This window comes from Benincasa hispida, chromosome 2 (assembly GCF_009727055.1).
Source record: "Benincasa hispida cultivar B227 chromosome 2, ASM972705v1, whole genome shotgun sequence".
NCBI lineage: Eukaryota > Viridiplantae > Streptophyta > Magnoliopsida > Cucurbitales > Cucurbitaceae > Benincasa > Benincasa hispida.
The window spans coordinates 9,437,246-9,452,251 of record NC_052350.1 but is presented as its reverse complement, the minus strand read 5'-3'; the positions used below and the strand labels follow the sequence as shown (position 1 = coordinate 9,452,251).

The 15,006-nt window shown below is 37.3% G+C and overlaps 1 protein-coding gene across 1 annotated transcript; it reads left to right on the top strand.

Annotated features, from left to right (window-relative positions):
- Window positions 1-1,468: 1,468 nt before the first annotated feature.
- LOC120071960 lies at window positions 1,469-1,858 on the top strand. Its single transcript, XM_039024392.1, has one exon. The coding sequence runs from the start codon at window positions 1,469-1,471 to the stop codon at window positions 1,856-1,858; it is 390 nt and encodes a 129-aa protein (XP_038880320.1).
- The last annotated feature ends 13,148 nt before the right edge of the window (window positions 1,859-15,006 follow it).

Here is a 15,006-nt window from a genome sequence, read left to right as displayed (position 1 = left end):
GCAGAGATTGCAGTGGCAGTGGGGGAAGTCACTTCGCAGCTAGCTCAGTTGACAGTGCAACCAACCTTAAAGCAGAGGATTATTGTTGCACAGCAGGGTGATCCGAACCCGGTTCAGAAATGTCACCAGGTAGGGTCGGGCCAGGCCAGTGAATTTTCTATGTCGGTGGATCAGGGCCTTCTGTATCAGAGACGGTTATGCATTTTAGCAGATGATGGCCTGAAGGGGGAATTGTTGACAAAAGCTCACAACTCTCCATTCTCGATGCACCCAGGTAGTACTAAAATATATCAAGATTTGAAGCGGTATTACTAGTGGCCCAATATGAAAAGGGAGATGGCTGACTATGTCAACATATGTTTAGTCTGTCAACAGGTGAAGGCCCTAAGGCAGAAGATAATAGGCTTGCTACAGTCATTGGATGTGCCAGAATGGAAGTGGGAGAGCGTGTCCATGGATTTCATTACGGGTTTGCTCAGGACAGCGAAGGACTTCTCAGTGATTTGGGTTGTGATAGACAGACTCACCAAGGTGGCACATTTTATTCCAGGAAAGCCAAAGTACGCGGTGAGTAAGTGGGCTCAAGTATATATGAAGAAGATAGTAAGATTGCATGGTGTGCTAGTGTCAATTGTGTCCGATAAGGACCCTCGTTTCACCTCCAGTTTTTGGGAGAGCCTCCAAGCAGCCTTAGGGACGCAGTTAAACTTCAGTACAGCCTTCCACCCCCAGACGGATGGGCAAACAGAACGCTTGAATTAGATGTTGGAGGACATGTTGCGCACTTGTGCGTTGGAGTTCTCAGGGAGTTGAGACTCTCACTTGATTACGGGTTTGCTCAGGACAGCGAAGGACTTCTCAGTGATTTGGGTTGTGATAGACAGACTCACCAAAGTGGCACATTTTATTCTAGGAAAGCCAAAGTACACGGTGAGTAAGTGGGCTCAAGTATATATGAAGAAGATAATAAGATTGCATGGTGTGCTAGTGTCATTTGTGTCTGATAGGGACCCTCGTTTCACCTCCAGTTTTTGGGAGAGCCTCCAGGCAGCCTTAGGGACGTAGTTAAACTTCAGTACAGCCTTCCACCCTCAGACGAATGGGCAAACAGAACGCTTGAATTAGATGTTGGAGGACATGTTGCGCGCTTGTGCATTGGAGTTCTCAGGGAGTTGAGACTCTCACTTGCATTTGGCAGAGTTTGCTTATAATGATAGCTATTAGGATACCATTAGCATGTCACCATTTGAAGCACTTTACGGTAGAGGTTGCAGGTCTCCTGTTTTCTGGGGTGAGATTGGGGAGAGGAAACTAGTGGGAACTGAGTTAGTGGAGTTGATAAATGAAGACATGCAGAAGATCAAGGCTTGAATGCTGGCAGCGCAAAATAGACAAAAAAGTTACGCTGATGTTAGGCATAAAGATCTTAAGTTCGAGGTAGGTGAAAATGTTCTTGAAAGTGGCGCCGATGAATGGTGTCCTAAGATTCGGAAAGAAGGGTAAGCTAAGTCCGCGTTTTGTAGGGCCATTCGAGATCTTGGAGCGGGTCGGCTCTGTGGCTTACCGTTTGGCTTTGCCACTATCTCTCTTCGTGGTCCATAATGTATTTCATGTCTCCATGCTAAGGAAGTATTTAATGGACCCGTCTCATGTAGTGGACTTTGAGCCCTTGCAGTTGAGTGAAAACTTGAGTTACGAGGACAAGCCTGCGCAAATTGTGGCCAGGGAGGTGAAAGTTTTGCGCAGCAAGAAGGTGCCACTAGTGAAGGTTCTGTGGCAGAACCATCAATTTGAGAAAGCAACTTGGGAGCGAGAGGACGAGATGAGAGCATTGCATCTAGAGATCTTCCAGGATTAGAACTTTCGAGGACGAAAGTTTATTAAGGGGGGAAGAGTATGACGCCACAAAGTTTTATTTTTAAAAAAAAAAGAGAGAAAGGAAAAAATTTGGNTTTTCATGTCTCCATGCTGAGGAAGTATTTAATAGACCCGTCTCATGTGGTGGACTTTGAGCCCTTGCAGCTGAATGAAAACTTAAGTTACGAAGAAAAGCCTACACAAATTATGGCCAGAGAGGTGAGAGTTTTGTGCAATAGGGATGTCACCGGTGAAGGTTCTATGGCAGAATCATCATTTTGAGGAAGTAACTTGGGAGCGAGATGATGAGATAAGAACACTGCATCCAGAGCTCTTCCAGGATTAGAACATTCGAGGACGAAAGTTTATTAAGGAGGAAAAAGTGTGACGCCCCAAAAGATTGTAAGGTAAAATCCGTCTTGTTCCTTTTTATTTTTGGGTTTGAAAATACATGATACTGGTTAGAGGATTTGGGTGTATATATATATATATTTAAAAAATTATTATTTATATTTCTTTAAGGAAAAGGGAGGAGTTAGGGTTTAGTTAGGTACAATTGGTTATAAATGTGGAATTAAAGAGTCATCAATTTGCGTGTAGAGAAAAAGAAAGAAAAAGAAAATTTTATTTTTTTTCTCTCTCCTTCTTCTTCCTCCCAGCCCCACACGCATGATACCCTTCTTCCTCAATCATTTTCTTTAGCCAGTCGTGCATGGGTCTGCCGCTCGCCAGCTATCCGTACCGCTCACGCCACATCCCCATCAACGCCACGTCGTCTCCAATTCTGCTTCCGCTCGTTTTGTGGTGAAGCTCAATGGCGTGAAGAGTCCGTCCGAAGCCGTTATCAATCCACTAGGAAGCGTCCAGACTGTTCGTCGACCTGAAGTGACGATCGACGAATCGAGGCTGCGAATCCGTTCATCCAAACCCGAAGCGTCCAGTCGCGCCTTGCTGAGTTCGCCAGTCGCCGACCTAACCCAAGTGTTGTTCACCAGTTCTGATGCGGGCAGTTTTGATTGTCACCGAATCGTGGTTGATTCCATCTGATTCTTCTGTTTGGGGTAAGTTTCGGGTTCCTTTGATAGGCTCATTGTCATTGGCTGTATTGGGCCAAAGCTATTTGTATTACCCATAGAATTTTGTGGTTAGATTCAGGAACTGTGGTAGTGAAAGAAGTTTCCAAGCAGAGTGAAGGTTCGTTTTGGGGCAGTTCAGTATCCTTAGGTAAGTGGATTCAGTGTTAATGCTTTTGTAAGTGGGTTATGCTACTGTGTTTTGTGTCAAACTGTTGTTTTAATTGTATGACCAGGTTGGACGGTTCATTTGGAGTGCTGGGAGATCGTTCGAGTGTGTGGGTTTCATTGTTTTCGTGCTTGCATTGGAATTTGCTCGTTGGGTAAAACTTAGGTAAGTGGTTTACTATCGGTTTGCCCTCGAACCCAAGCATGTGTTATGTATTGGTTCCTAAGTTGGAATAAAATATTTTGATGTGCCTGCTGGTCAGATGAAAATTTTGGAAGCTTACGCTTATGTCACTGTATGTCAATGTTGTATGTTGTCGCAAAGTTTGATGGATAGATAAATTGTGAACTATTAGGTCATCTTGGCATGATTTATGACCTTGTTTGTATGCTTATGTCTGTATGAGATTTCAGTGACTGTTAGTGTTGCCATTGGGCTATGCACATCGCATGTTGTGATCCTTCGGGCCCACACCCTATGCTTATGTACGGTGTCCTTTTGGGACCACCACTTATGTTTATGTTTGTGATCTCTGGGGTCACTACTTATGAAAGCGTGCCTTCGGGTTCGCCCCTTATGCCTATACATATGCCTACACCTATGATGCCCTTGTGCACTTCTGTCCCAATGGAAAGACTAACAGATCACTAAGTGGGCCCAGTAGTGGGTCGCTTACTGAGTATACTTTTATACTCATTCTTTTCTTTTCACGTTTTTTAGGTAAGGGTAAAGATAGACCCGCGCATAACAAGAGGGATCCGTGACCTAGCCATTTGGATGGATTATTGCTTTTGCACTTAGGTTCATGTACTAGAGTCTGGTTTAGGAGTTAGACATTTTAAAATCTTATGAAATATTCATTGATTTTATTTATTGATTTATTTAATTGTTATTTATTTTAAAGTTGGGTTAGGCGTACCCGAACGGTATTTTTTTTAGGTCTTCTCTTCTTTACTTATTTGAGCATTATTCAATTAATAAAAATTTTATCTCTTTTATTTATTATTCTTTGAGAAAATGTATTGTGAAGCCTATGCATGCATAAAGTAGCATCTTAGAAACATACTAGAAATTGGGTATTACATTAACTATATAGCCAATAGGAGAGTTTTGATATAGAATGGACTTATTTCCTCTGAATCTATAATGACGTATTTATAGTAAAACCTTGACCTATGACATTTGTTGGCTTTTTTGTCCTTAATCTCAAATTAATAATTTGAGTGTATTGAAGTGTTTATTGTGTAGAACTCGGAATAGGGTTGGCAAAAATCCCGATGGGTACCTACCCCGATCAGGCGAGGAATCCCCAGTTTGACTAGGACCCAAAATGGATCCATGAACTAAGAAAGGGGAGCATATCCCCGCCGACCCTGCCCGTAGTATTATATATAATATAATATATATAAAGACACTGTCTTTTTTTTAATTTTTTCGTAATATAATTAACTTTAATTTTTTATTAAAATTTAAAATAAATAAATGTTAAAATATTTTTTTATTATTAGATTAAATAAATAAAACAATTATAATACTAACTTGTTACCTAAAAAGTGTATTATTTCAATAGAAATACAAAAAATTATTGATTTTAAAAACAAAAGTTAAAAAGAAAAATTAATGGGCGGAGAATTTTTCCCTGCGGGGACCTGATCCCCGAATGAGGATTCCCCGACTCTGACTCCTCAAAATGGGGAATGGGGTGGTGACGGGGACGGGGAGTACATCCCTAGCACCGCCTCGCCCCATTGCCAACCCTAGCTCGAAACAACGATTTTAAGAAAATTTGAATCATTCAAGTCGGAGTTTAAATGAATAAGATATGACCGAAACAATCTTAACGAAAAAATCCTGAGTGGATGATGTGGCATAATTTTTCACATCAAATTGGATCGAAGTGTAAGGTGACATAGGATGAATGACATATTATGGGCTTTTGATTTTTGGATTGATTTAAAAAGAAAATGAATTTAATATTATTTTATAATTGTGTCTAACGACTAGTTTTTGGTACATGGTGGGTTTTGCCTTTTGTTGGGTTTTGAAAGTTTTTTTTTTTTTTTTAAATGATATATATTATTATATTATTTTTTGTTTTGTATTATAGCTAGTTGATTGAAAAAAAAACCCCTCCAATATTGATTTTTCATTTCCAAGACCTAAAGGCCCAAGTTAAGTTTGGTTTTCACTTACTTCCCCCTCTGTTTAAACACATCTTCTTCTCTAAATTTTCACAACAATTATATATTTTTACAATCCTCCAATTTGGTAAAAGATAACATTGTTATTCTCTCCAAGCTCTCAATTTCTTCTTTTTATCTTATTATTGAGAGAAATATATGGTATTGTGAGGATTGATTTGTTGTCAGCTAAAATTTGTAAATCCACTATTTTAGAGAGTTTGTCAAGTGTACTCTTTAGTTTTTCCATATCATTGTAAGGGTTGCTCTTGATTCCGGAAAAAGAATAATTGTAACGGTTTGATCCTCAACCATGGAAAGTATTGAGTTTATTCTTGCGTCCAGAAAAGGAACGATGTACTATTCGACTCTAAGCCATGGAAAGAGTCAAGTTCGTAATGAAGTATCCAAGAAGAGCTTAGGAAGTGGATATAGATCGGTTGTCCCGAATCACTATAAAATTACCAGTGTCAATATCTCTATCCCTCTCCTATTTAATTTTTCAATTAATTTGTTAATATATTTCATTGCATAAATCTGTTGCTACAATTTATTCTTCAATTTGTCTATTTCAATTTATTAATCTTTTTTAAATGAATGTATTTGTATGAAATTATTGTTTAAATTACTTATTGTCTAAAAGTGTATAAATTTATTTAATTGGGCCCACATTATGAAAAAGTTTTAGTTAATTTAATTAAATCTTATTCATCCCCCTCTAGGATTGCTATACTGACTGATCTTACAATTGGTATTAGTGTGAGGAGCTCTTCTACATAAATTATTTTTCAAAGATATGAATAACATATATTGTGCATTGAATAGAAAAGTATGTGACAAAATTTTAGTTGAACATGCATATGATATTTGGAATTTTCTTGATATTATGAATGGTGTAGAAAATTCTCCTCGTAGTACTAATGATTTATTTGATGTGAATGAGAATTACATTTCTCAAAATCAAGAGAACACTCATGAAGTTGAAAAAGAAAAATGTGATGGATTCTCATTGTACTTAATAGCTCATTTGGATAGTGGTTCCATAGATCAAAGTGACAAAAGTGAGGTAAATCATACATCCCCTTATGATGAATTATTTGATGCATTTGAAAGTATGCAATGTGTTCATGAAAAAGTTAGCTTTAAATATGTGAAATTATCAAAGAAGTATAAGACATTGTTTATTGAAAATAAATATTTGATAAATGAAAATGCTTGTTTGAAAAATTGAGCTAATGATACGTTGTTGCATAATAATAGTGATGTTTGTTGTGTTGAGAAAAATGCATTAAATTATAAATTAAAGTTTCTCGACATTGAAAATGGTGATCTCAAATCTTTAGCATGTGAAATGAATGTTATTGAATGACTTGATGAATGAAAATAAGAAATTTAAATTTTGTAATTTGGAATTAAATGATGAAATTGCTAAGTTGGAATATAGAATTACTGAGTTAGAAACTAAAAATAGTTCTTTAGAAAAAAAATAAATTTTCTCTTGTTGCACTACTACAAAATTGGGCTTTAATGTCGGTTTAAACTGACATTATAGGGGTACAATGTCGAGCCATTTGCTGAAAATCGACATTGAAGATCGTGTTATAAAAGTTCTTCAATATTGGTTGTTTTTAATATCGATTTAAAACTGATATTATTGATGACCAAGATTTTAATGTCATTTATCTTCAATGTTAGTTTTTAACCGACCATGAATACTATCTCTAGTGTCGGTTACAATCGACATGAACATCATCTTTAATGTCGAGTTTTCACCTATTTTTTGTCAGTACTTGTCCGATGTTAAATGTCTATCATTGTTTTGTTATTAAATTTTTTTATAAAAAAAAATGTATATTTTTTACTTACGCTGGCCACTCTCACCCATAAAAAAAATATCTGTCATCTCAAAATTGTAGACTTATTGAGTCGGTGATCTGGTCACTCTCACCCATACAAATCAAAGGACCGCCTTCATAGATAAGAGTTTACAACTCACTTAGGATTCAGATCATGTCATTTATGGTCATCCTGGTGAAATGTAAGTCTTTATTAAGAATGGTGTTATATAATGAGACTAGTCATTTCGTGGTCCGATCTTATACAAACTCCTTTGTATAGAATACCCCCGCTCACATGTCTCCACATGAATGATCAGGATCAAATTATTTGTAGCAGTTTACAACAATTGTAACATCTACAAAGTGGGTTATACTCATAGTGTCACCAAGATAAGGTATCCAGCCTTATCCATCTACTACAGATTATTTAGGTTATCATTTAAACATGATCCACCTGTATGTCTCTACATACATGCATGTTTAAATTACATAAAATAACCTAGGATCTTAGTATATTGGATTGAGTAAATACTCATAAAATAACAATTATTTTATTAAGAAAAATTTGTTTATAAAATGTTTACAAACTACGAGAATACAAAAGAGATTTAGGATACCAATCCCAACACTAATATTACTTACTACACCTTTGTCTTTACCAATTTCACCTTGGGCACATAGCTCACCTCCTTAGATTAAAACCTTCATTTCCAACGTAAAACCTAATTCCTTCAACTTTCCAACGCCTACAACCAAGCTTAAAATTTTCTAAATGCCTTAAGCCAACCTTGCAAGCAACCTAACTTGGAAAATTCTTTAAGGAAAAAGTTTAAGGACTTACAAATTATTGGCCTTTTGGCCCTTACTCTCTCTCACACACACAATTCTTTTATTTTACTTTTCCACTTTTAATCTCCACCTTTCATTTTACTTTTTCATCAATCCAATGGTCCAAATCAAACTCTGATTTTTACCCCACTTCTTTTATTTTACTTTTCTGTTTTTAATCTCCACCTTTCATTTTATTTTTTGACCAATCCAATGGCCCAAATCAAAATTTGATTTTTACCCCATTTTTCTCTTTTTATACTTCGTCTTCTCTAAAATTGTTTTAACCTTTCATAAATTTACAATCCTCAAAATTTGCAAAAAGGCCACCATTGTTACTCTCTCTACAAGCTTCTAATTTTCTTTATTTTCATCTTGTCCTTGAGAGAAATATATTGTATTGTGAGGATTGATTTGTTGTGAGCTAAAATTTGTAAATCCACTCTTTTAGAGAGCTTGTCATATGTGCTCTTTATTTTTCCATACTATTATAAGGATTGTTCTTGATCCAAAAAAAAAAAAAAAGTCATTGTAATGATTTGATCCTCAACTGTGTAAAGGATCAGGTTTGATCTTGCGTCCAAAAAAAGAACATTGTATGATTCGACTATAAGCCGTTGAAAGAATCAAGTCCGTAGTGAAGTACTCAAGAAGAGCTTGGGAAATGGATGTAGGTTGGTTGTGCCGAACTACTATAAAATTACTAGTGTCTACTTCTCTATCCCTCTCCTATTTAATTTTGTAATTTATTAATATATTTCATTGCATAAAATTAGTTGCTACAATTTATTATGTTAATTTTTTTTAAATGGATGTATTTGTATGAAATTCTTGTTTAAATTACTTATTACCTAAAAGTGTATAAATTTGCTTAATTGGGCCCACATTGTGAAAAATTTTAATTAGTTTAATGAAACCTTATTCACCCTACCTCTAAGGTTTCCATACCGATCCTACAACATCCATATCAAAGTTTTCGAATCATATTAGGTTAATTCTCAAACCAAACGGGCCTAGGCATGCATTTAACATGCCCTATTTGTCGAGTTTAGAGGCTTGGCCTCGACCTTATCTTGGTCAAGGAGGTTGGTTTGGGCTTTTGACCTAAACCATCCTCATTTTAAGGTCCAAATAGGTCGTAGTACATTCCATTCACTAAACTGAGAGGGTCGGCTTCGACCTCATCCTTGGCTAAGGTCGAGGCTGAGGAGGTTAGTTTGGGCTTTTGACCCAACCCATTCTGTGAAACTCAAACCCTACTTTCCCTATTTAAATATGTTCTTTGTTGAGATTAATAAAATGAGGGGTTTAGTATTTGAGCTAATGTAGAATTATAGAGAAATAGGTAAAGGATAAGAAAATGAAGAAGGAAAATGCTTAAGTATTAGAGACTTGGCTCTCGGGTAATTATAAGTTAGCCTAGTAAGGAGAAATTTTGGCTAAGTGTTGGCCATGAAAATGGTGGCCAAGCATCGAGTAAAATCCATGCATGAGTGAGGAAAGGATCGTGCATTAAGTATGCATGAGTGAGGAAAGGATCATGCATCAAGTATGCATGAGCGAGGAAGGAATCGAGCATTGAGTTTAGGCCATGTGTGAGTGAGGAAGGGACCAGTCATCAAGTTTTCCATCGAGTACCACCGAGTAATTATCAAAATATCATTTGAGTATCAACTTTGCGTGAGCAATCAGCCTTAAGCACCGTTTAAGAAGGTTAGCTGGGTCGGTCTAGTGGGATTAGTCCACTAAGTGGTTGTTGTGGGAGTCTATTAAGGATAAATGGTTGGCATATTCAAGTATAAATGGGGAAAGTTGACTTCAAAAAACTATTTTGAACAAACCACTCGAGCATTTGAAGAGATTTCAAAGTCACCTAAAAGCTAAAGAAGTCTAGTAGATGGTGGAGGGCTGCTGGAAGATGAAACCATGGGGAGCTGAAAATTTGGAGAATTTGCGAGAAGGTCAAGCTCTCGGGTAATCTAGGGCCAGTGCTAGAGTTTTGAATATTTCGGCCAAACTAAAAAAAGTTATGAGCTCAAATTTTAAGGTAGTCATTTTAAGAAATTTTTTAGCAAGTTTATAAAAGGAAGTTTCTCAAGAAAATCTCTGGAAAATAAGTTATTAAACAAGAAATTTGAATATGGAATTCTTTGAACAAGCAGGCAGCTGCTTGAGTTGAGCAAGGTAGCAGTTCAAGGTTGAATGCATGTGTGCGGGCTAAAGCAAGCTTGGCATGCGTTGGGCAGTATAGGTGACCATAAGTGTAATGGACACCCAAAGAAAGGCCTAGGCGTTAAAGTGCAGCAAGTGGGCACCTAAGACAAGGAAGATCGAGGGTGGTGGATGCATTTACACTATAGTTGCCGCCTAGCCAAAGCTTAGAACTTAGGAATTTTCCTAAGTACTCAACGCATAAGGAAACTTGCGTTGGAAGGTAAGACTTGAGTTTTCAAAAAGGAAATGAGTTTAAGTATGAAAGTTAGTCTTAAAAGGGAGACCATAGCTAGTAGCTAAAATATGTTGTTATGATCACATGATTGAGACTAATAAGAGAAACTTATTAACCCTAGGAGGATTGACCAAGGATGTGAGTGACTATAAACATTTTATAAATGTTTTGAATGTTTTAGTTAAAGTTTATTCTCATGCTAGCTTATTATAAAGCAAGTTTTTCAAGCAAACCAAGTTTAGAAAGAATGCCAACGCATGCTAGTTTTAAAAAGATAATTTCTAACATATGTTTAAATCAACAATGAACTAGGTGAGATGAGACATGTGTTAGTTGTTATGTGCTATGATACATGACTTAAGTAAACTTGTTAATGGAATTATTTACTTAAAAGTTATGAAGAGCTCGACGCATGCTAGGTTATAAAGATTTAAAGTATGAATTTAGTTAATGAGTTTTTAATGTTTATGAGCATGCGTTAGAAGCAAAGTTCTGATGAATGCTATATCTATGGCACCATGTTTTCAGTAAGTCTTTCTATGAAAGTATTTTCTTATGATAAATGAACAGCTCAATACTGAAGTACTAGGAGAAGGTATCTGAGCTTAGTTTTCGTTATGGTACTTGATGTCAGGATCCAAGTTAGCTATACATGCACGTATGTCAAGTATAAAAGTTTAGGATAAAGGACTGAGCAAAAGGGTCTCTCTCTTAAAAGAAATTTAGGATAAAAAACTGAGCAAAAGGGTCTCTCTCTTAAAAGAAATTTAGGATAAAAAACTGAGCAAAAGGGTCTCTCCCTCAAAAGAAGATGAGCATGGAGGGCTGAGCAAAAGGGTCTCTCCTTCACATGAAGATCAGTGAACAGGTGATGGGAAAAGGGTCCACACATTAACCTAGGTTATAATGTGAGTTGGATAAAGGGGTTCCCTTTCTCAACCTAGTATCAGTTCAGTTATGTTTCCAAGTATGATATGTTTTAAAAGGTTTTATGTAAAGGCCAAGTTTATGGGTTGGGAATCGAATAAAAGGGTTATTTCTCAACTGAAGATCAGCCCAGCTATGTTCCAGAAATATTATGTTTTTAAAAGGTATGCACGAATGTTTGCTTGGCCAGTTTTCAGTTTCAGTTTTATTTTCCAATTACTAGTTTTCAATTCAAGCATGAGATTTATGTTTTAATTAAAGTCACTCACTGGGCTAGTAGCTCACTCCATTTTTTTAAATGTTTTCCTTTCTAGGTAGCGTTCATCTCCCCATAAGTTAACTACGCTACTACTCTGCCACTTAAAGATTAATTGAAGGAAACTTAGGTAGATACTACATAAATATTTGTATATATGTTGCATATAAGGACTAGTACTTAGTTTGTGGGACCCACTAAACATTGTTTCTATATGTACATATTGTAAATGACTATGAATGGTACCCTAAGGTTATTTTAAAGTTCAAAGTTCAGTTAGTTCTTGATTGACTTTTGTGATGTTCAAGGTTCCTACACAGGTCATCTAGGCAGTAAGTGCCACATAAGAGTTGGTATCTAATGTAGTCACATTTCCTATCCTAATAGGTTAAGAAGGTAAAATGGGGGGGAGTGTGACATATCCTCTTCTCAAGGTCGAAATAAATTATATTACACTCCATTCACCAATCAAATGTGTCGACCTTGGCCTCATCCTTGGTTGAGATCGAGGCCAATTAGGCTACTTTGGCTCAAACCCAAAATTTCCATTTTCCTTAAGCCCATTTAATCCTCTCAGCCCAATTGCTTGTTTATTTACTATCCTTTTATTGGCTTTGTAGCTTCATTTAACATGCCCTATTTGTCAAGTTTAAAGGCTTGGCCTCGGCCTCATCCTTGGCTGAGGAGGTTGGTTTGGGCTTTTGACCTAAACCATCCTCATCTTAAGGCCCATATAGGTCATAGTACGTTCCATTCACTAAATTGAGAGGGTTAGCTTCGACCTCATCCTTGGCTAAGGTCGAGGTTGAGAAGGTTAGTTTGGGATTTTGACCTAACCCATCGTCTTCTCAAGGTCGAAATAAGTTGTAATACACTCCATTCACCAATCAAGTGTGTCGGCCTCACCTCATCCTTGGTCAAGGTCGAGTCCAATTAGGCTACTTTAGCTCAAACTGTCACACCTGTCCCAGACTCGAGCCTAGGAAAAGACATGACTGTAGTAGTTATCAACCCTTTTGCTGACACTTACTGCCTAATAACTCTTGTGGTAATAACTCTGATACCAATGTATAAATTCATATACAGCGGATGCCTCTTAGGCCAAAATTTATTAATTAAAAAACACAACATATTTAGAGTAATTACATTACTAGGTTCACAAGTCCCGATGCCCAAAACCCTAGTCCCTATATGAACAACTGTAACATGTGTACAATATTTACAGTAACCACCTAACAGACGGGTTATAATATCTTTGTTCTTTAGTGGCAGAGTAGATGCAGAGCTATCTCCTAAGGATTTGACCACTACCTGGGGAAAAGGAAAATATTTGAAAACGAGGTGAGCTTGCTAGCCTAGTGAGTGACTTAAGAAAGATAACTGATTCTCATGCAATAGTCTCAATAAAGAGATTAAACTGAAATATAAACTTCTACAGTAACCTTGTACTACAGTATAAACATTTTCCAAGCATAAAACATATAAAGTAGTTTTTATCAGAAAACATTAAAACTGTTTCTTAGTTGAGAATAACCCTGTTGTGGTTAAATCCCAACACCAACTGCTAGTCAAGAGAGAACCCTTTTGCTCAATCTCTGACTTTAACTACCTATGTGCACGTGGCCATACTAAGTACCATCATACCTTAGGTACTTCTGCTCAGATACCTTTTCTAAACTTGTCCTTCAGTATCGAGCGGCTCAGATACCTTCTCAAATGTCCTTCGGTATCACGTTTCAAGTAAAACTAGTCATAAATGACTTTCTCCTTAAAGCATGTAAAGTATAATGCATATAAAACATGTCTTTATAGATACTAACACATGTTAGGTGTATTTAACACACATAAATAGCTTTTCAATAAACTTTTCATACATGCACCTGTTTAAAACATAACTCATGGTTTGCTTGGAAATTACTTTGTAAAACTAGCTGAAATGAGAATAATATTTCTTTAAAACATAGTTACTTTAAAATATTGAAAATATTTTAGTCACTCACCTTGTCATCTAGGAACTTTTCACTCTAGAAGTTCTTTGTTTACCTCGGGCTCCCTTTTGAACCCCTAAAATCCAGATTCAATTTAAAACTCAAATTACTCGGAGTTCTAAGTCTTATTTTGAGATACTTCCTTCTTCAAACATGTTCTAAAATATCTCAGGAAGCTTATTCTAAAATCTGATCTCAGAACTTCTCGTGGTTTGACCGAATCTCAAAATATTCAAGACTGACCTAAGCTTACCCGATAGCTTGAGCCTTCTATCTTTTTCTCAGTTTCTAGCCCGATCTCTTAGAGCTTCTTTTTCGGCAACCCTACCTTAAAAATTAGACTTGCGGAGCTTTCAGGTGGCTTTGAAATCACTCCAAACACACAAGTATATTGGGAGAACTCCTTGTCTCAAGTTGATGTTGTTTCTGGACTTCACTGTCTACTGCGTTTCCTCTGGAAGCTTTATGATCAACGCATAGATTTGCTATCAACGTAATGTTTAATCAGCTTTCCCACTCTTCTTAATCTCTTTTGAATTGTGATCTGAAAAGAATTCCTTGGCCCTATTTATAGGCGTAAAAAAGCTCTCCAAGGTCGACACCTTCTACTTGGCTGCATGTCCATGTGTTTCTTCCTCACACTATCAACGCAATCTAAGGTGTCTTCTTCATCCTTAACCAGTACAAAATGCTTAATTTTGCATGTCCTCTTGTGCAACCACCTCGTTTTCTTAAGGCTTAAGATTTCTTCCCAATAAGCCACATGTCCGGATGACAATCTTGCATGTGTCTATCCAACTTCATATGCGTTAACCACAAATGCGCCCACAAACCCTTGGATGTTCAACACATAGCACATGTCCAGCACATAGCACATCACCAACGGATAGTACATCACAAACGCATAGTACATCACCAACGCATAGCACATCACCAACACATAGTACATCACCAACGCATAGTGTAGCACTGCCGCATCCATCGCGTCCATCGCTGCTTACCATCGCATAGTACTGCCACATCCATCGCATCCACCAACGCATAGTGTAGCACTGCCGCATCCATCGCNATCACAAACGCATAGTACATCACCAACGCATAGCACATCACCAACACATAGTACATCACCAACGCATAGTGTAGCACTGCCGCATCCATCGCGGCATACCATCGCATAGCACTACCGCGTCCAACGCCGTATGCCTCCCTCGACGCATACCATCCATCGACGCATTCCTCACACCACGTCATCGTATGCCCTCGCATTATTGCAAACTACCAATGCATTTCCTTCGGTCGCATGCCTTCGGCTGCATACCATCACATCCATCGTGTCCAACGCATCCATCGCATCCAACGCATCCAACGTCCAGTACCCTTAGATGCGCAACTTGAGGCTGCCGCATGCGTTGTTCTAACCTTTCAATACATTTAGTTGCTG